Source organism: Strix aluco, chromosome 13, assembly GCF_031877795.1.
Source record: "Strix aluco isolate bStrAlu1 chromosome 13, bStrAlu1.hap1, whole genome shotgun sequence".
Classification (NCBI taxonomy): domain Eukaryota; kingdom Metazoa; phylum Chordata; class Aves; order Strigiformes; family Strigidae; genus Strix; species Strix aluco.
In genome coordinates this window covers 7,778,040-7,800,000 of record NC_133943.1, presented here as the reverse complement: position 1 = coordinate 7,800,000, position 21,961 = coordinate 7,778,040, and the positions used below count along the sequence as shown (strand labels likewise).

General features: G+C 42.7%; 1 protein-coding gene across 1 annotated transcript in view; it reads right to left on the bottom strand.

The window, feature by feature from the left end:
* The window catches only part of GRIA1 (glutamate ionotropic receptor AMPA type subunit 1), a 128,950-nt gene that overhangs the window by 16,041 nt on the left and 90,948 nt on the right, over positions 1–21,961 (bottom strand). Inside the window, exons 12-13 of the mRNA XM_074838587.1 lie at positions 3,810–4,008; positions 3,030–3,277 (exon numbers count right to left, since the gene is read on the bottom strand). Of these exons, the coding sequence (XP_074694688.1) occupies positions 3,030–3,277; positions 3,810–4,008 (447 nt within the window). The remainder of the gene's footprint in view (positions 1–3,029; positions 3,278–3,809; positions 4,009–21,961) is intronic.

Below are 21,961 nucleotides of genomic sequence, written 5' to 3'. Positions count from 1 at the left end.
AATGCATTGCCGTTTCCCTGAGAACAATATCAGCCATATGATTTTTGGGGCCATGTGCTAAGCATTATGTGTTATCTTTCCTAGGAAGCTTCATTTCAGTTAATTGTCTCTCTCTTCAGCTCATGGGGAGTACATAGAACAAGCTGTACTTCATCTTGAGTGTGTTTTGATGAAAGACCGAGAGGTCTGGGGTCCTGAAAGAAGGTGAGTTTTTAACAGGGAACATTCTGGGTTTATTCACAGACCCTAGGAAAATTGACTTGTATTTTAGGGAACTTAATGTCAGTATGGCTGCTCTGAAGAACTTGCCCTCCCAGATCTCCATCTCAAAAATCTCCCTATTCCTTGAGTCCAGACTTGCATGGGATTTCTCGGGTTTTCTTTCCTCTGTTTTGGGCAATTTGGCTTTCTGCCCTCTTTTTGATCACTTGTCCAACAGTGGAGAATTGCGCCTGCCAGGTAAATGGATGGATTTTGCAGCTGCATGACTATCTCATGTCAGACAGGATCACACCTTGAACAAGCTGGTGTTGAAAGGTGTAATTTCTGCCCTCTCATCATTGCCCTTTTAAGCCATGCCTAAATGCAACTGAATTTTAACACCTGGAGGCCAAAAGATATTCAAAGCCAGATCACCTAGGAGAAAGAAGCAAGCTCTTTTAGCAGCCTGAGAGACCTCACTGACAGCCTGAGGGGGATGTTTGCACCTGCTACAACACGTAGAATTATTTCTGGATTTTCAGCCTTGTCTTCATTCATCTGTGGCAATATCCTGGCATTGTGTTCCCATGTAGAAGCAAGAAAAAACAATGGTGAACTCTCATTTAGCATCTTTCTAGGATCCTTTCCTAATCAGCTATCCTAAATGCAGGAAAACCAGTCTAGCTACAAAAGGGACAGGTTGCAGCAAAAATCAAAATGCAGCCCAGCTCCTAAAACACATCTGATCCAAGACAGGCCTGGCTCACATGTACCTCCAAACCTGGCTCAGAGCTTTTACTCTGTGGGTGGAAGTGAGTGAAGATGAAGCCTGAATAAGGGACAGGCTGACCGTGCTAACAGATGCCTCATGAATGTCACCTTGCTCAGGGCAACCTCTCACGTGCAGGACCCCAAGGGGAAAACAAACACTACATGATGACTGTAGGCAACTACTAAGATTAAAACAACAGGAACAAAACAAACATAATGGGACAAAAACTGACAACAACTGTTCCAAAGAAACACCATCAGATGGAAAATCAAGCATTCCTCCTTTGCCATTAGGGCCATAAGAAATTTGTTCTACATGCAGCCAGGATGAAAAAGAGGAAACAGAAAGAAATGTTAGGAATTTTTGGAATCATGTCTAGCAGAGGGATGTTTGGATCTACAAAATTAAAATGATTTATGCAATTTTCTTTGTTGTTGTTTATTTTTCTTAGAAGTATGATAAATGGCTCCTTCACATGCCAACAATTACAAGACAGGTAAGATGTTCCTGTTTGTTTGTTTTTATAATATCAAAATTAGGATACAAGATTGATGTTTAAATAAATAAATAAATAGAATCAGCCTTGTATCCTAATTTCCATATTTCCAATACAGAAAACAAACACTGGTGAGTGCAACAGAAAACATCTCAAAGCTGTAAGAATATATCCACCTTCATTTGGAGGCCCCCAAGTCATTTCAGAGCCTGAACCACGCTGGATGTAAGAATTGCCTTCTGGACCACCTGCACTGTGTTCATGAGCTTCTCCAAAGATACAGCTGATATGGGAAGTGCTGAATCTAGTTTGAGTTGACTTAATAAATGTAGTAATCAAAATCCTTGGGCCTCATCCACTACCAGTTGATATATCTTCTATTTGTTGGGCTGGCTTTGGCTCAGGAGCTTTGTGACCAGACAAATCCATCAGCAAATGCTCAGTTGGTTTCTAGTAATCCAGAGACTATGGATTAAATGTCTCTGCATTGGGTTATGTTAGCAAGCAAGTATAAGGCCACACGTATGATTTTGGTCAAAATATTTTGATTAAAATATGTTCAGTAAGTAACTAAATCAGTTGGAGCATCAATCAGATTACTTACAGCTGTGGCTTCTGAGCATTTACTAGTCCCACTAAATCCTTAAACTCATATTCCTCATGACTGTAACGTGAGGAACTTGCACGGCTGCTGCCAAAAGGAACCGCACCTCTGACGTGACTCAGATCACCATCCCGGTTTGCAGACTGTGGTAATGCTGCTCTGAGCAGGTCCGTTTGTGTGATGCACTTTGCAAGGGACCAGCTCGTGCCCAGCAGTATGGCTGTGTGCAGTGCCCAAGCTCTGCTACTAACTCAGATCTGGGTCTGTACTTTTTAAGGGTTCTTCTTTTTAAAGGAAGGTCTCTGAAGATATTTCACATGAGAGTAGGCAAAGGTGTGTGACAGCTGCAGGTCTGGGCTCAGAAATGAAGGATTTGTGCCCCTTTGGACTTGTCATAAATTTGGCGCTTGCCAGGATCTGAATTGACTCAGTGAATGAGAATGCACACCTTTTGCAGGACTTTTTCAAAACTGGCTTTCCACCCCTTCAAAAATGGCATTTTATTTTAGGAAACACCAAAACGCTTTCTGCATGAGAACTCCCTCTGCAAGCATGGATCCAAGCCAGGGTAATACCATACTCTGCAAAGCTGTGCAGTTCACATGGCACAGGATGAGCGTCTCTTCCGGATAATGCTCTGTGAAACCAATGGTTACACCACAGCAGCCCCCCTGCCATCACCTAACACAGCAGACACATTCACAGCAAGTGGGTCAGCCAGGATCCAGTTTCCAAATGCAGGGCTTGAATAATTAGATGCTCCCATTGCTGCTCAGTGGGAGCTGGGCATTTTATTTCCCTGCACATCATGCTGAATCTTCATATCCCTTTTACTCCACCTCCCCCACCTCCTTGCCCCAAGCTTTAGTGATTAACATGGCAATGGAGATTGAACTGTGTGCATACATTGATTTGCTGGGTGGTTTGGCAAAAGAAAGCAAATCCAAGCTACTTACCTCAGTGCAGACCCCTTTGGCGTTGCAATGCCATAGCCTTTGGAGTCCAAGTTACCTCCCACCTTCATGGTGTCACAGGGCTTCCGCTGCTCAATGTACTCGTTCATCGTGGACTCCAAGAGGTAGGCATACTTCCCTTTCGACTTCCTCACCCGGATCATCCCCTCTTCCGTCGTCCTCACAAAAACGGAGGGTTCGGCTGACTTCATGTATGTCCACATCTTCTCAAACACTGCTATTTTGGATCTCTGCATAGGACAGCAGAAACCCAACAGGAGCATTAACAGAGGTTTGGGTGCCAGCTGAGATTTCCAGCTTGGCCTGAACACATACTCACGCAAAAGGGGTAACGTGATGTTCATGAGCCTCCTGCCATTTTTGCATCAGGGCCCAGATCAGCCCCTGATTTCTGCCACATATTCGTGTACGACAAGTGAACAAGGATCAAACCAAGGGCAAACCAAGCTGGAAATCAGGAGATGGTTTCTTCTGGAGCCGCTCAGAGCAGCTCCTCGGTAACATGGGGAAGCACACGGATATTGCATATTTGCGTTTACAAGCACAGAATATCACATGTACTGGAGACACAGCCAGTCTTTTGAGAGGCACAGGGAAAACTGGATTTTTGCTGTTCTAAGGACAAGCTCAGCGGGTCCTAACATGGTAAGGGGAAGCAAGAGAAAAAAATCAAACCTGAGCTGAGGATGAGAGAGGACGGGTCTGGAGGACTTGTCAAACAAAGGACTAATCAAAATGTTTGCATGAAAGTTTCCTTTTTACCCTAAAAAATTCTTTAGTGGAGCCAGCTTCCAGGGTCCCATAGGCAATTTCCGTCTGCTTGGCCAAGTCCTCTGCACTCTCGATGGGAGAAACCATCCTTTCCACGGTGAGGAAGGCAGCCAGGTTAGCTGTGTAGGAGGATATGATGATCAAGGTGAAGAACCACCAGACGCCACCGACTATGCGGCCAGAGAGAGACCTGGACACAGAGAGGAGAGTCAAACAGGAGGAGTGTGAAGGTCCAAAATGTGCAGCTTGCTCGTGCAGGCCCATCATTTACCCGGGTATTTACCCAAAATCATGTTCTCCAGCCACTTCCAGGGAAGACAAAAGTTTGTCTCAGTTCTTAATCTACTTTTCAAGGTGTCAATGCAATTAGAGGGGGAATAACAAATTCACAGTGAAAAAAAATGAGCAATAAGCTGATTGAATTTGCTTTGATTTTATATCATAATATTAACAATAAGACATAGAGACAACTATGAGGAAGGTTTATCTAGGCAGGGCAATGCCCATCCAAACAGCAGCTCTGGTGAGGTCTGTGTTGTGCCATATACCCACAGTGGGAAGGAGCACCAGTATGGAGTCAGACCAGCTATACAGACCATCTAGGATCACTAGGTCAGCTTCTCCATCACCTTAAGCTTAAAAACCAAAACTCTGTGTTTTTTTGTAAGACATATTGAAGCTCAGAGAGGATCTACAGCCTTAATGAATAATTTGCCTACTGACATTCTCTGTTTTGTATTCAGCAGATGGTTAGACAAGATGTTCATAATAATACCTTAAAATCTAGATATTTTTCACTTGCTGCAATCAAATAGCCAATTATCTGTAACCACTGGATAGCTATAGAGGCAAATAGGTCAAGCAGGCATTAATTTATATTAAATTTATAAGAAAATATTCTAAAAAAAAATTTAAGAGTGGAAGATAATTTTAGAATGATGTCAGTATTCATCCATTTTGTCTAAATTATTTATATGGTCCTTCTCTAGATGCAGAGCACTATCCCAGACAGAATATAACTTACAATGTTATTTGATAAAGCCAGGCAGTCTGACTAAGGAGGACCTGCCCACAAGAAACACTGCTTATTTCTCCATGGGGGACCATGTCTCAGTGATACCTTTCTGCTGACCTGAGTCACTCCACAGAAATATTGTTTATTGGATGGTAACAGAGATATCCCAGTCCAGCTAAGGGCACTGGACCAGCTCATGACAGTGTGTGTCATGCCATGTCCAGGTCTCTGTGAAGCCCTGGCTCCAGCTGCTATGGTTTACTGTGGTTTAACACGACTTGACAAACAAATCTGCATGCTCTGTCGTTCCACTGGGGGAAAAAACACACCCTGCAGAATCACCAAAATTAGAGCTGGAAAGAGACTAAACCCGCATAGCCCACCAGTCGCATGACTTATCTAGGTTATACTCTTCCAGTTTGTCCAGCCTGGTTTTAAATATTTCTGATGTGAGGGGAGCTGCTCCTGCAGACATCATGTCATCTCCCCATTGATATCAGCCCATCCTGAAATCTCTTTAGTCAAAAACCTTTGAGATCACTTCCCAGCAGAAAGCAGACACAGCGACTGACACATGCAGCACGTGGGGCAGAGCAGAAAGCACATGTTTTAATATGTGGAAATAAGGCCCATCCCACTACGTGTGCTGTCAGCCCCACTCTCCTGGAGAACGATCACAGCAGCTTTCACCCGTGGCAGAGAGAAAGTGCAGGAAACATGACAGCAAGGGATTACAGTGACAGAAAGGACAAGCAGTGTATTTTACAGCTGTGACTGAAAGGACTTCTACAAATAGAGGTGGGTCAGGCTTTCCTCTGCACAGGGGCCTCATTTTGGAGCAGCCTCTGACTTTCCCCTCTGGTTTCTTCTTCCATGGACTTTTCTGAAACTGGGCAGCAAAGTCCATCTAACCATAAACCCAAGCTCAGTGAATGACTTTGAAGGATCCACCTTTCAAGGTCTTTCAGTAAAGTCTAGAGGACCCATCTCCAAGGTGATACTATAGCGAGTTCACAAATTCTTTTCTTAATCATCCAGATCTTACCCACTGGCATGGTTTCCAACCACAAGCTATATCCTGGTTACCCCATCCTGCAGTGTCTTGTGCAAACCTCCTCCTTCATTGCTAACGGCAGCAACATGGCTGAGCAGACCTATGGTCCCTCATCTCAGATTACTTTCTTTTTATGCCTCCCTATCACTGCCCGCCAGAGAGGGAGATCAGAGGTTTGTTGGGGGAGTGCTGGATGCTGTGGGAAAGTCAGGCAGATGGGCACTGTTCTTCTACCCTATCTCTAACTTTCTAAGTGAGACATATTCACCAAACAACCTCTGGAGATGAGTAGGGACCTCCAGGGATGATTCACCCCATCTATCCCATCTTGGGAGGAGGTCCCTCTGCAGCCCTCCCTCTCTATTGAATTTGAAGGAACTAGGATGACTAGGTTGGACTAAACAGCTAATTTTTAAGTAGCTAAAGTTAGGCGAGATAAATGTGACCATCGTGCTTCCCATCTGCAGAAAATACTCAGCCTGTCAGTGCAAACAACTTTACCTTTTGTTTCATATTTGGAGAAGGACTGGGGAGGAAGGCAGCTATGGGTTCAGCTCACACATCTTCAGATTGATGGGGAAGAGGAAAAAATACCTGTCTCTAATTAATCTGGATGATGTGTGCTCAGGGAAGGAAGCGCTCAGAAAAGGCACAGAGGCATTAAACAGAAGTAACCAGATAATGTCAAATACAACAATCTCTGCTGATGAAGGCCACTTTGAGCTGGCAAAATCCATTTGCATGGCAAATAATCACATTCATCTCCAGCTGCAAATTATACAGCCTTTCCTTCCTGACGAAGCTGGAATATTTCTGCAACTTGTTTCAATCCCTTCAGCGGCAGTCAGCCGAATTCCTGCCTCTAGACCCTTGACATCCTGGTGATATTCATTACTGGCTTATCCCACGGGGGCTGCCTGCTGTCAGATGCAGATGGCTTATGCTTCCCAGCTCTGCACCTGGCACTGACAGCATGAAAAAGTAACTGTGGGGTATTGAGATTGGGAGGTAACAAGGACGGCTAGAGAAAGAGGGAAAGGGGCTGTAGCGTCTTTCCAGTGGGAGCCAGGCAGGACAGGATGCATGTCTGTATAACGCACCAGTCTCATCTGGGCTGTGTCTGTTGCTGGTGCTGGTCATTTCTCCTCATGACATGAGATGCTGTGAGGAGGTGAGTGCCTACCCTTATAGACTGTGAAGGAAAGGAGGGGAAATAAACAGCTTGAAATGACTGCCAGCATGGTTAGGGCTTCATGTGTATGATGTTTTATTGTGCTAATGGGCAATGTTTGCCCTCTTTGCTAGATTGACTCGGAGCTAGAAGCTGTGAATCTAAACTGCTGTAAACACACAGCAGAGAAAACACTCACGGGCTCTATAGGGTACCATCCTTTTGCTCTGTGGTTGTGCAGCTTCTAACACAAGGGAATGCTGGCCAGTGATGAAGGCTCTTGGAGGCTAGTGCAATACAATAAAAAATATTATAAAAGTCATCATGAAACATCACACAAGCAGATGCGATCCCATGTGACATCTCCACAGCTCAATAGCAGTGAACACAGGTTAAACAGGACAGGTTGGATCTCTCTGGGTAACTGTATTGCCTGTTTAGATTTTGAGCCAATGCCTGTTACTGCTTACCGCTGCAAGTGGTTGGAAAGACAATATCCATTATGGTCTTGTTGTGTTACTTCTGTAGACCAAGCAGGAGAGCAGCAGTGCTACCATCATGGGACATATTTGCAAAAGTGCTTTTGTAATTTAGGAGATAATGTCCCATTTCTAGAAGTGACTTCAATACTAGGGAGCTAAAAGCCTGGTCAAAAGCCGGTGGGACTTAGAATTGTGTTTATGCTCCAGTAAGAGCAGTCACAGAGGAACAGATATACCTTGTACTTTTAAGTCACTTTGAGGTTTTGAAAATCACACTCCACAGCTAGATAACAGAAAATGACCTTCCACTTGACTAACAAATGTTCTGCAGCTTGAGCCCTAGCTCAAGTTCATTTCTCTTCACTAATGGGCAGTATGGGGTTTAACTCCTCTTGCACAGAGAATTTACATGTCCCCATACCCGTTCAAGCATAACATGAAGGCAATCAGCTCTCTGCTGTGTGGAAAAGAGTTAGGAGAGCTAAAGTGAGATGGGACACACCGTTTAGCACTTTAAAGATATGCTAAGGTTTGGATATTTGGATTTGTCTATTTGACCTCTGGATTTATTCACATTCATTATCATAGTAATGTTTGCAAATAGCAGTATCTAAAATAAACCAGAATAAAATAAGCAAGGGTAACAGTGAAAGAGGCTATAATGAATGGTTAACTCTGGGATGCAGAAAGGGATGAAATAGCTAAATAGACTAGATTGTACATTTTTCAACCTATATTATTCCTTCTGCACCTACACTTTTCTTTCCTACACAATCCAAATTAAGATCTCTTGCTTTCTTCCTCTAGCCCTGCCTGTGCTGGATAAGATCACACTCCTCCCCCCCATCCTCTCCCTGACTTGAGGTCTTGCCTGCCCCTCACAGAACAGTAGCAAGAATGGGGTGCTCCTTTCCCACATTATCCTTGCAGGAGTAAGTAGTAAATACTCTGCTCTCATTAACCATGGTGCACAATCTACTTAAAATTAGAGCTGGCTGGGAACCAGAATTTCAGAACCGTGGTATGGTTGGACTAGATGATCTTCAAGGTCTTTTCCAACCTAGACGATTCTGTGGAAAATTCTGAAATTGTAAACGAAACTTTAATATTTTCAATCGGAATGAAAAGATAACAGTCGCAAATGTCCTCTAAAAGTAGTGTTACACAAATGGTTGGCTTGGGTCCGTCCAAGCTTTGCATTTTTCTATTACTTAATGTTTCATTTCTGAAAGGGTAAAAGGTATAATTTTAACACTGTAAACAATTTTGTTTCTGATTTCTCATTATAAATAATTTTCTTTCAGTATTTTATAATACTTTATTAAACCCTTATGTACCACATACATAATTTAAAAGATAATTCTGGAATGTGCTATTTTATATCTGTCTAATGGAAAAATTGCAGATGACCACGCTGAAAATAGTAATTTTGATTTTCTTACTTAGATGACTTTCTTTTTACCTTTCCTTGCAAAAGCAACTGTACTTTGCCAGTAGAAAGCAGCAAAGAATTATAAGTTCCCTTTGTTCATGAAGTGATTTTTTTTAATGTTCTAGCCTCAGCATTGACAGATTCTTCACATAAAAAAGAAAATCATGCAGCTATAATCTCTTATTTCTCAAAACAAAATGCAGTCCTTGATCAAACAATTTGCTCTTTGATCTTATCCCTTATGGAAGGTAGGAAAAGCTGACAGGAGTTTGCCTCTGCTTTGCCATCTTATTAGAAGAGCATAATACATTTTTTTTTGCGGAAAACAGTAACAAGATGATCAGAAAATATACAAAGTAAACCTGTTCAAGCACCATCTTAGTTCTCTCCCACTTCTCCCTTCCCCCTCTCCACATCCATTTCTTATGGAGAATTACACCTAAACTGACAGTGTTTTAATTAGAAGTGCAAATCTGGGATTCTAAAGCCATAGTTGCTTTGGGAGGATTTCCCAGATTTGCTGTTAAATTCAATTCTAATAAAGGCTCACTTAGTCAACTGACATATTCGTCACTGAATGAATTTATGCAAAACTGTTGAAAGGAAAGCTCTTATATGCTTGTTCTACTGATTGTGGGTCAAATCCACTTTTGGTCTTCTACCCACACAGATCCTCTGATCTCCAACACTACTCTGCTAATTTGATACTGACTCTAGATAATTTCATAGGTCTATCTGAAGATTGACTTGGTAGTGGATTAGTTGCAAACATTTTGCTCCAGTTTTGCTCTTATTTTAAACAAATTTTCAACATCAAACTCTGTCAATGTAAATGAGCTTTGCTTTTTCTGTGTGTCACAGACCACCTGGCATGATTGGTCTCACCATTTTATCTCCAACCCTGACATGAACCCTGGATTTGCTTGAAAAATCTGTGAATAGCCATAGAGGAACAAACTTAGCGTGGGGTTGTGGAGCTGGGAACAGCTCTGGGTGCATCCATCATCACATGCTGCAAAGCTCTTATCCTCTGCTATGCTATGGATAGTTTTGAATGAGCTACCAACTGTTTGTCAGGAAAGTGGAGTGATTATAATGCATGTTTCTCTGTCCGTGTTGTATTACCAATTTTCTTACCCTTATTAGCTTGCATTTACTTATTGAACTCTACCTCCCGGTACAAGAGTCTGGAGTCCCAACTGCAGTGCTGGGCTTTAACACGAAGTGTCAGGAGACCCCTTACAAACACAGAATTAAGAATGTTTTCTATTGACACTCTCATTTATCTCTTTCAGTGATACAAATTCCTTCTTCAGCTCCCTTCACGCTTTTCTACAGAGGTCATAGCTGCATATTTTGATTTTACCCCATATTTTTTGTGGGTAACATTAACCAGTGAGACAGGGTAAAAAAGCTGAGGGTGCACAGGTACTGAGAGTTCCATGCTGTTTCTCTCCTGATTTTCTGATTTTTGTTTCAAAGAAAAAGAAGGAAAAAGATGGAGAGCTTCCTAACTTTTGTATATGGGCTCTTTCTCATGTTTTCAGGCAAACCATGCCAGCTCATCTGACCCCTAAAGCCACTGGAAGGAGGCAATATGGATTGCAGAATCCCAGCAGAAGTCCTTTTAAGAAGAGGTCTTGAGGTCACTTGCTGTGTAAATATTGCAACGACTGAACACATTGTCTGCAAATATGCAGAATCTCACAGATTCAATGGGAGGATGTATATCTGTGAAGCCTTAATTGTAAGTCATAGTTTATTTACTGTTTCTTTCTGCCTAAACTAATGGCCTTGGACAGCAGTATATGGTCCCTCTCCTACCATTTCTTCTCTTCTTTTGCAGAATATGTTGGCACTTTTCTCTTCAATTTCCCTTTAATGGGCAAAACCTCTTTCTAAAATGAGTTTTCCTGCTTAGTCAGAAATGCATCATGCCACTTGTGGTTCTCCAGTCATTGGAGCCTGGATTGCTGCAGTGCTAAGTATAAGCATGACTACATGGAGCAGCTACGTGCTGTTTTCAAGACATTCACTTAGCATTTTGACAGGCAAGAGGTACCTAACAGCCTAACCAGAGGACTAGCATCCAGGAGCTCTTTTTTTTTGTTCCTTAGGAAGCCCTGTCATTTATGGGATCCAGGGTAGCTTAATTCATCTAATTCAGTTCCCAGCTGTGGGAGAAGAGGATGAATCACATTTATGAACTTCACCTGGGTGGGTGGCCTGACGCATTGGTCACCAGGTAGAATTTACCTCTGAGCTGCTTCTTTGCCCATTTCCCCTTCCTGAGACACTCAATCCCAGCAGGCAGAGGCAGTATCAAATGGGCCCAGCTACACCGAGGGTGATTTATGTACTCAGTAGCAGTCTGCAGGCTGTGCTCTCCTGTGGTCCTCAATGGACGCAAAATGCAGTCTGCTGCTACGCAACCAACACATCTCACATGCTCAACTAACAAAGTATGGTGTTGGAAGCACTAGATGCCAAGCAAACATTCACTGGCACGGCCAACCAGCCCACCTCAACGTCAGCAGGACCCATGAACCACCCATGGTATAAAAACACTCCTACAGATCAGAACTGCAGAACTGAGGTATGTCCTTCACTCGAGGGAGCCACCATCCCTGAGCAGTCAGAACTGGCTGCTGAGATGCTTATCCCTAAAACTGCAAGGTAATACACGCAGTTCTTCCACAGGGCTGGTAAAAAACATTGTAAGCAAAGGGTTGGAGTAGAGACATGAGGTGGAACCCTAAGAAAAACTAAGAATGTGGCTGAAAGGCAGAACAGATAGATCCAAAAAAATGCACTGTCATTCTCTTAAGTACAGGCATGGTGTGTGCCTCTCCATGTTGCAAACAAGGGTAGTTTAAGGGATGAGTGTTCAGATAGAGGTTTGCTGAGAAATACATGGTCACTTCAGGCTGCTCAGCAGCTCTGGTGAAAGGCAAAGTCATCCCTCTTCTGTAGTTTTGCCAGTTTTTGCTACAAGGAAAAAAACCCGACAGTTGTCATGCCTTTGAGCAAAAATTTCACTGTAAAAAAGGCTCTTCACGTATTTTTCTCACTTTGGTGACATTTGTTCGCTTTGCTGAGAAAAACTCACAAGGTGACAAGCATAAAATTTAGTCAGAAGTGCTCGTTGGAGCGCCCCAGGAGATTCATTACTCAGGAACTTCCTCAACCTCAGGTGGCCCCAAATTTAAGAGCACTCATCTTTCTTTTTAAACAACGGCCTATTGTGCTAATGTCCTTCGCTGTGTTGCTAGATTTCATATGTTCTTCCCCAGTCTCTTCTTCAAAGTCTGCTTGATGAAAAAGCTTTTTTTCCCAAAGTTTTAATATATTTTGGATTATATGCTACTGTTCTTATTTTTCCAAGATCCTCTTTAGCCATCTACATGTGCTCACAATTTAAAGCTCCATTTCTGAGACTTTTGGTCAATGGTACAATAACCTAGTTCAGACTTCTTCCAGGGTGCCTTGCCTTCATTCTTTTTGCTCTGTTTTTCTGTCTGTCTGTTGTCAAATTTCCCAATCTGGCAAGAGAGAAGCCTTTTCTGGGAGAGTATTTTCTGCACTGGAAGATTTTTCACTCTGAGCAATATTCCCAAATATTCCCTTTCTTTCCTCTCTCATTTCTAATTTAGAATGTGATTCCTCACCAAGACTGTACAAGTTACATTTTCTCTATTTTCACTTTTGTGCCTTTCTTTTTTCTGCAAGGGTGTACTGTATCCCTTACAGAACTGGTGAGGAATGAGTCTGGTCTCCCCAGCCAGTGTTTTTTAGAAAAGCTTTTTCTGCACAGGAGTGTCTGTCTTTTAACATTAAAACTCTCAAACTGTGAAGGAAAAACAGGTTCAGTGTTTCTGCTGCCCCTATTTCACCTGCTAAGATACATTTGGTGAATTTTTTATTTTTGAAGGCTTTGGAAGCACTGCTGAGATGAAAAGCTGCCCCCTCCCTCTGTTTGCCTTTCTGCATCCTGAGATCCTGCTTCTTATTGAGAGCTTCAAGAAATGAGAGAGAAAATTCCTCCTACGAGAGAGCATCCCAGCCTGACTCCTGCAGCTGGGCCCTCGTGGACTCTTCTTCACATCTCACACCTATCCACAGTGTACAGGTACTTATTTTTACTGCTTTTCCCTTTCACCATCTGAGGACTCATCGTCTCCTCTTTTCCTTTCTACCTATCTGTTCACACATTTGCCTCCTATTACTTCTCATCAAACTGTGTTGGGAGAATTCATTAGTGTATATAACATGCTTTGAAGTTGTCCAACTAACGGTGATGTAACACTTTTGCACTTCTATAGGCTCTTTTATCTGAAGATCAAAGTAGTAAGTTATGATTACCATGATTGGATTATTGCTGCTTAGCCTCTGGATCTAAGGGTAAGCAGCAACTCTTCTGAGTAGGCATTAATCAGAATTACTGGATGACTTTAATAAATAGATTGAATGCCATAAAGTATGCTGCTGCTTAAAGAAAGGGGTATATACACGGGCTGTACACCTTTCCTACCATTTGATGACATGAATCACATGGCCCCTAGCTGTCACTTGGCTCCTTTGATCCCAATGAAAACGGAAGGAAGACCGAGATACCAGCATGGAGGACTTCAGAGGCGACTCCATCCTCTGCCTCTTCCAACTCCAGATGCTGTCCAAGCACAGCAAGGCTTTTGCCCCTATTTCTTAGCATGACCCACATTTTGCTTTTCCCAATCACTCAGCTTCATCAAGTCTTTCACAATGAATAACCTAGTGCCTCTGTCATATTGCAATAAATTTGTCCTCACCTGCTGACAGTTTTGGGGTGTTACAATGGACATTGCTTGCTGTATACATGCATCCCTGAACTTCTCATGAAAAGGGGGTACAGTGCTTCCCCAGTTACCAGGACAAGTAGTTGGGATGAAATCTGGGACAAAAGCAGAATAGGTACAATAAATCCCAAACTCCAGTGGAATAAAAGAAGCACTCCGAGCCTCCCAGCAGAAGGCCATGAGGTTTTGGCCAGCTCTGGGGATTAAACCAGCAAAGAGCAGCTGCGGCTGCTCTGAGTGCTGTGAGCCAGAACAGTCTGAATCGAGGAGTTCGATGCTCATTCAACTGTGTATCCAGAGAGTGTGTACATGATATCTTAGTGCTGATACAAGTGATGTACAGCATATGGAAGACTTATTTAAGCAGGGCTTCCCTGTGAAAACACGCACAGGGCTTCCCATCTTAGCTACAATATTTTTCTGGAGTGCCAACATTAAAGCAGTGTGTGACAGGCAGCCTTGCAGAGGACACCACTTCAGGGAGATGGAGGTCATTCAGCTCCTCACAACCCTTATTCTTCGACAAAACCACTTGGCAACTGACCTAGCTATTAGGAAGATACCACCATGCACAGTCCTGACTGCAGCTCAGAGGATGTCAGACCCCAGCTGAGCCGACTGCTCAGGGATAACAGGTTATCAAGAGAGAAGAAAATGAAAAGAGAAAGTGTGTTTCTCTTACTGATTGAAAATTGGCAAGTCAGAGTACAGTGTAATAGGGAGTCCCTGGAGCCTCAGAGGGTCTCCTGCCGGAGTCACAGAGAAGGCTATAAATCTCAGAGGCACCCCTATAAGTCTTAGTGCCACTCACAATCCTGAGCCAGTGCACAGCATTAGAAACACAAGCAGCACATGCCATTTCCACATCAGAGATGCCCTAATAAAACTTCTCAATAGATTAAAAAATTGGGCAATGCACTTTCCCCCCTGCTATTTTTGGCTTTGTTTTCAATCAAAAATCTGAGAAACATTGGAGAAAGAGATTGCAACTATATTTTTAGCTTAATAAGTCTGCTTTTGCATCAAGTGTTTGACTTCTTACTTTAAACACAGCTGGTGGAATGATTAATAAAACTGTCACTCAATGCAGGGACTTTCAGCAAATTTCTTGCTGTCCCCCAGTAACCTCAATGGTAAAGGCCTGAAGTCAGAGCTGTGGAAGAGTGACTAGATATGCCTAATAGGGAAACCATCCCAAGGAAGTGGCTTACAGATCAGTGGAGTTAACATTCATTATCTCTGCAGCATTTAGAAATTTTCAGATGGCAGAACATGGAAATTCAAGACTCATTTTTCCTTTACAGATGAAATTGCATTTTCCCAACAATATTCTCTCAGTTGGTTATTTCCTTTTTCTGAGTCCTCTGTATCCTTCAGCATTTTTCCAAATGAAAAAGAGGATAGCAAAGATTACTATTTTAAAAGAATTTCCATTTTCCCCTGGCTGCCACATTTTGGTTGCCATGGAAGTGCGCAAACTCCGAAGGGGACTGTTTAGTTAGATATTGTGCAATTTGTCAAGCTGCTCCTCTGGTGAGTCACTTTCCCTGGTTAAATGCATTTTAGAAATAAGTGTGGTCATCAGTTCCTGGTGATTCGCAAGTACTACTGTTACCCTGTGACCTGAATTTCCTCTCCCTGGATATAATTAACTCTGCCAGGTAGAGATCATTGCAAAATTATTTGGTACAGATTTAAAAGGAAAGAAGACTTTTCCAGAAGTTGAAATCCTAAATTTTTACTTTTAAGACCAACCTCAGCTCACCAGTTCAAGCAATCTGCCAAAAATAAATGAACCTGACCTTTGTCCCCATGGACAAGCCTCCAAGCCTCCTGGACTCACCACACATTGAGGAAGGAGTAGGGATGCTGAACCAACCCTGCTCCCAGCCTGGCTTGGCTGCCTTGTCCCCCTGGGCAGCCCCAGCATGAGCTGCAGGTTGCATGTGCTCCCCAAGAAAACAACAAGCTGCTTCTCCCTTCATTGCAAAAATATGTGCCTTGCCTCGAGACTGTGCAGAGAATCCACTGGCAGTCAGCAACCTGGTCTGTAGGAGCAAGTACACCGTCTCCATGTCCCCAGGGTGGCTTTAGCAAACCCCACCAGCGAGCTCCACTCCATCACCCCCAGACCTTCCTCTGCAAACAGTGCAAGGGGAAGAAAAAAGCATCCTTCCCCATTGCCTGTGGGACTCCTGCCTTGGGAGAGTTTGCACAGCTCTCCAGTGACTCTCCAGGACAAGCTAAGTCCTGTTTAAGGTTATAATGGGTACCGCAAAGAGAGCACCAGAACTGTGCATCAGGCTAAAAAGACAGGCAGATGCTTGGAGTGTCAGAAAAGATGCCTGCTGAAATCAAGAGTTGCCAAATAAACACCGAGGCTCAGCCTTCATTTCAGGAAGGAATTAAAATCCTTTTAATTGCTAAATGCAGCTGGTTCTAATTTCCCTAATTCTAAATTTTTAGCAAAATAAGTAAGTACCCTGCAAATGTAAGTTAACAAAGGACAGAACAGAAATAATTCCCTTGAAACAACCCAAATCAAACCTCTCGCTAAAAAAAGGAAAATTTTTGTCTCAACCAATTTCTGATTTAGATCTTGTCTAAAACCAGATAAAATCTTCCAATACTAGGTACATCGTGATGAAATTTAAAAGTGCTGCTATTCTTCAAAATCTCTAGAGGCTAGTTTAGGAGAAAAAAACCTCAACAACTTGTGGAGCAATTTTGCTGTTATTTCCACCAACTCTGTGGCTGAAGTCTCCTGTGATTTTTTTCAATTGATCTAAAAAGAAATGTAAATAAACAGGAAAAATAGCAGAGGAAGATGTTCAGCATTAATTACAGGTACATAATAAATACTGTACTTGCTCTTCCACAGACAAACCACTATGATTGACTGCAACGGAAAGCCTGCAAAGAAGCGCAGTGAAATACAAGCCCGGCTGCACACTGTATAGATCAGCCAGAGCGTACTGTTTCCATGTCACTAAAAACAAATAATGATGTCCACAAGATGCCTATAAATAATAGATTGTATCTATTGACTGCATAGCTGCCAGCATTTATATCTCTCCTTCCCACTTTGGAGTGCATTCATTCATCACCTCTGCAAGCAAACCTCCCTAAGCAGCAGGTTCTCCTTCAGCCAGTGGGTCACTGCTTGGCACATGCCACTGCACCCTGCACTGGCTCCAGGTCTGAACTCTGCAGGCAAGTTAAAACCCATTGAACTCTTTATCCCAAGCCAGCTAGAGGTGCGTATCTTGCGCCATGTCTCCTTGTATGCAGTAAACACCCGCAGCCTTTAGGGCGCACTGGTGTGGCCCAAACATTTCCCACCAGTGGTCCCCTATAGCACCTTGCATGGACCAGCACAGCATCTCTTCCTGCTCATGCATCTCTGCTGATGCTCTTGAAACATCCCCTTTCAAGTCTGGCTCTCTCCTAGACACAGGCTGTGGTGAAAGCTTCATCCATCATTTCACTTCCAGTTCAGGCTGACCAGGGCATCTCCAGCTCTGTTCTCAATCAATCAATGCAGATTATAATAAGCAATTTCAAGCTGCGTTGTCCAGGTAATGTGACATGATAACCTATCATGTCATGATAAGACTATACCTTTCCCTTGTACTCATAGTATGTTTTGATCTGAATCCAAAATACATGCTTTGTTTCCTCAACACAGTATAAAGAGAACCCCCATGAAGCTGGGTTTATTTTTTGAGATCTCTGTTTAATTTTCCTCTGGCAGGGCACAAAGGATGGCTGCATTTACGGGATGATACTGTGTGATATTTATCCCCCTGTCAAACTCCAGTGGGAACAAGACTCCTATAGTCACTCATCTGAGAGAAACTGTGTATATTCTATCTCATGGTATCTTCAAAGGAAGAATAAATGCCTTTCTGGAATATCTGTTTTAGCCAAACGTATTTCATTTTAGTCAAACATAAGTTTTCTGAGTCATAGCAAGAGTAACTGGATTAAATTTAATAGTCTCCAATATACAGGAAGTCTCTTTTGGGCTCAAACCATATGAAGCAACACATTTTGTGATAACAAAAAATAGAAGATCACGCTAGGAAGCTGACAAAAGAAATATATATTTTGCTCCCTGCTTTTTTATCCTTTCCACAACAATCGAAAAATATAGTTTGTAGAAAATGATGGGGCGGATGAAAAATTCAGATGCCTCGTTTTGTGGCAGAGGAGGTTGGGAAGCCCAGACATCCCCTCGGTCTCCTTCTCAAAGGCCTCGGGTGCATCCTGAGAGAGGAATGGCAGTAACATGCTGGATGTTAGCAAGGTCCCACTCTCCACAGCTGCTACACACTGGGGTTATTTTAAGCTCTGAAGACAATTTATCAAATTGCATTTCTGAAAAATGGTACAATGTGAGTCATATTTACTTCACATTTCTCTTGCTGCAGGCTCTCGCTATTGGCTGCGGGATATTTATTACCTCTGATGCCTGCTCTAAGAATCTCCTTTCTGGGTCTGTATTTCACACATTTAATGAGTGCTTTTGCAATTTCATGACTGTTTTCTGAAGTTAAGGTGGCACTTTGCAAAGCCTAATGGTTTATGGCCTGTTTCAGACTTCACTGACTTCTGCCCATTACTATATACATGAAACTACTCACAAGTCCAAAATGTTGCTTCTCCCCGACACATTCTGCTGTGCAACAGCCAGTACTTTGAAAGCAGAGACTTTAAGAGCAACGACAGGGACCATCTCACCTCAACCAGGACAAATTAGTCCACATGGTAGTGACTGACCCACATCCAGTGAGGCCACTGGTCAGTGACTGTGCAGAAGAGGAACCAGATATTCCAGTGGGAAATGTCTACGAGCTCACAGACTCCTTTGGTTGAAGCTATGTACCTACAATCAAGTCATTCCATTCATGGTTTAGGAGGGATGAATTCCTTGCTCATGCTCATGTTGTACCACCCACAGGCACAACACAGCCTGCCACCCGGTCTGGCTGGGACTCTCCATGACTGGTTACTGCCTGGCCTTTGTCACACTCGCCCAGCCTATGCCTAGATATGAAGGTTTCAGAGCTTCAAGGACACCAGTTGACCCCGTGCCTGGCAGTCTCATTCCTCAGGAGAAGAGGCTATGAGCACATAACCCATGGCTATGCTCTGTCTTGGCCATCCGCAGGTCATCAAATTCACAGTGTATCTTTAAAGCACTTGGTAGGTTGTGACCAGCATACCTAAAAGCCTGATTAAAGTTCTGGCTAGTAAGACTGTCCTTTCTCTCAAAAGAAAATTTTTGTCTCTGAGAGGGACTGAAGTTCCCCGGGGACTGGTCTGAGACTGAGGAACACACATTTACAAGAGCAAGGAATTGCTGCAAACCTCACCACCCGCTGTGCTAAATGATGTGTCTGTGGTTTTGATCTTACATTTTTTTATGATAAATACATAGTGGCATACGCACTTAAAACAAGCATGTTCTGGAAAAAAACCCCAAACCTCCAGACAAATTTCCCCTACTCTTTTCCAAAACAAAACTGAAATAAACAATCCAAAACCTCTACAAAAACAAAATACACCCCTGCACTTGCTCCTTTCTGCTGGGGAGAGAATGACAGAACAGATGTATAACAGAAGCTATTTATGTTGGTTAATACGTTACTGGGGAGATGCTGAGAGATTGTAGTGATAAGTTTAGAAGCAACCATATAGGAGATATATTGGAATAGAGCAGATCCCCACCTGCCCACCACGTTGTTCTAACAAGAATTCATTTCTAAGTGATGCGTCACAGAAATCCTGCACTAGGTTCGTGTGAAAAATGCATGTGAAATACAGAGCGCGCTCAGAGCATTTCTGTACAACAACATCCTACAGAAATTCTCACTCTTCTGCTTCCTCCTTGCTTTCACATTTCACAGAAATGTCCCCCGTCACTTGCAACCATCTCAAGGAGCTGTATTCAGATTACTAGGAGTTATAATGATTCCCATATTTTGTTTTTCAAATTTTCTCTTCTTGCAAATATTTGTAGTCAGAAAGTGCTCTTGTGCTCCATGGGAAAATATTGGTTTCAATGAAATTGCAATTTTCATTATCAAGATGATCAAATTAACAACGTTAAAACAACAACAGAATCATTCTCATTTCACATTTCAAAGCAAAATAAAACAACACTTTGAAATTGTGATTCAAAGCAAGTTGTTTAGCTAGAGCAAATCTTGTTATTTGAATCAAAACCACTGATCTTTCCCTGATACTTTTTAATAAAGATGTTTCCAAATTTGTTACTCCACAAAGTCTCAGCTTTTCACCTCTCCACACTCCTCCTTGGAACAGAAACTGGCTATTGAAATGTCCCCAAAGGAAGACAGTCTCTTTCCTAAACAAGAATAATGATGACAAGAACACCAATGAGAATGAAAATCACAATAACCTGATCCTAATGCACGGGGATGTGTTACCAGACAGCGATAAAGTTGAAATTCCCCCTGCTGGGAAGACTTTCTGAATGCTCCGCCTGGACTCCTACTAATCAATGATCAGATGATAAAACATATTCATAAAAGCTCTCACTATCAAAGTGCCCTGCAGGGTCTTATTTCCCTGCTATACCAAGTTCATTAATATTTGGACAAATTGGCATCCAATAGCCAACAAGCTGGTGCCTGGCTTCCCTCCGCCATCCCGCGGGAGCTGTGCTGAGCTGTGCAGAATTGTCTCCACTTGCCGATGGAGTTGTGCCTCCTCGTCCCCCAAGCTCTGATGCTACGCCAGCATGCAGGAAATTAACTTCTGCCTACTGGGTGTTCACCCACACGACACATATCTCTGCTGGAATTTCCTCTGAAGAGAAGGGAGACAAAGCCCAAAAAAGGAAGGATGGGAAAAAAGAAAACAAAAGGCTTCTTTGCTGTCTGCTTTTATCAGAGCATCACTTCAGATGTCACCATGGCACACAGATGCAGAAAATGCATATATTGCCTCTAAATTCATTCTCATGACTGACAGTACCTCTGATTTGAGTCAAACCTTGCCAGAAATGTTCTTAGCCTAAACTGGGATAAGTGTGTCTCTCAGAGCTGTGGAGGGGGTGAACGAGAGCTTTGCTGCTTGAGCTGTCCACATGCTCTCCCTCCAACCAACATCCAGAGCAGACCTCTTGGGAGTGATGGGTACATATGATCCACATCCCAAGCCACAGCTCACAAACCTTAAGAACATCTGCCCTGAACACAAAACACTGGAGGTGTCAAAAACCTTATCCCTGGCTCACCTCTGATCCTGCCTCACGTGAGTATATTACAAGAAAGATCCCTCAGTTGTTAGAGACATTACTTACCAGACATACAATTTGTGCAAATAAATAAGAACATCTATCAGAGCCCTGCTGGCAGCTATTTGGTTCCTATGCTCTTAATGCTTCTTCTTTTCTTTTTGAATGCCTTTGTATGAACAAGGCGTTGAGAAGATACCTGTATCATGGGCTCCTGCAGTAGGCAAAATCTCTGTAATAAGACTTGTGTGAATATAGCTCCCAAAAATGAAAGACGGTATTTCCAGACATTATTTACAAATAAATCTCTGCTTGTGTCTCTATCACAGATTTATATCTTCGGCATTTCATGCAGTTTTCCAGCCATCCTATATTGTGCCAGATTTTCCAAGAAAAAATATCCAAAAGTAATCACAAGGGTCATTCACCAAAAAGTCCCTTTAGGAACCCTTTGGATTTGAGTCCTACTGAACTTTCAGGCATTAGAACTATGACTGAAATGGGAGCCAGAGGGAAAACTCAGTACTTCTCTGACCTTTCTAAAGACCTATAATCCCTAAAGCCACTCAGTGTACTCCATAATCTTTGGCACAGACCATTTAACCTTTCACTGGGCACCTACTGTATTGTTTCTCCCTATTTTACTGGAATTTTATAGCTTCCCTATAATGCTAGAATGACCTTGTTTTTAACAGCAACAAAAGAAATGAATGACAAAAATTGATTGCAGTTGGGTGGCTTTAGAAATCTTGCTTGCATTTCTGTAAATTCCCTCAAAAGAACTGCCCAGGATAAATTTAGAATGGTATTTTTATGATCTCAAGTTTGAGGTCCCAAGCTCACAACTGTGAGACCTGTGAACCCCTAGATCCTTTCTGAATCTGATT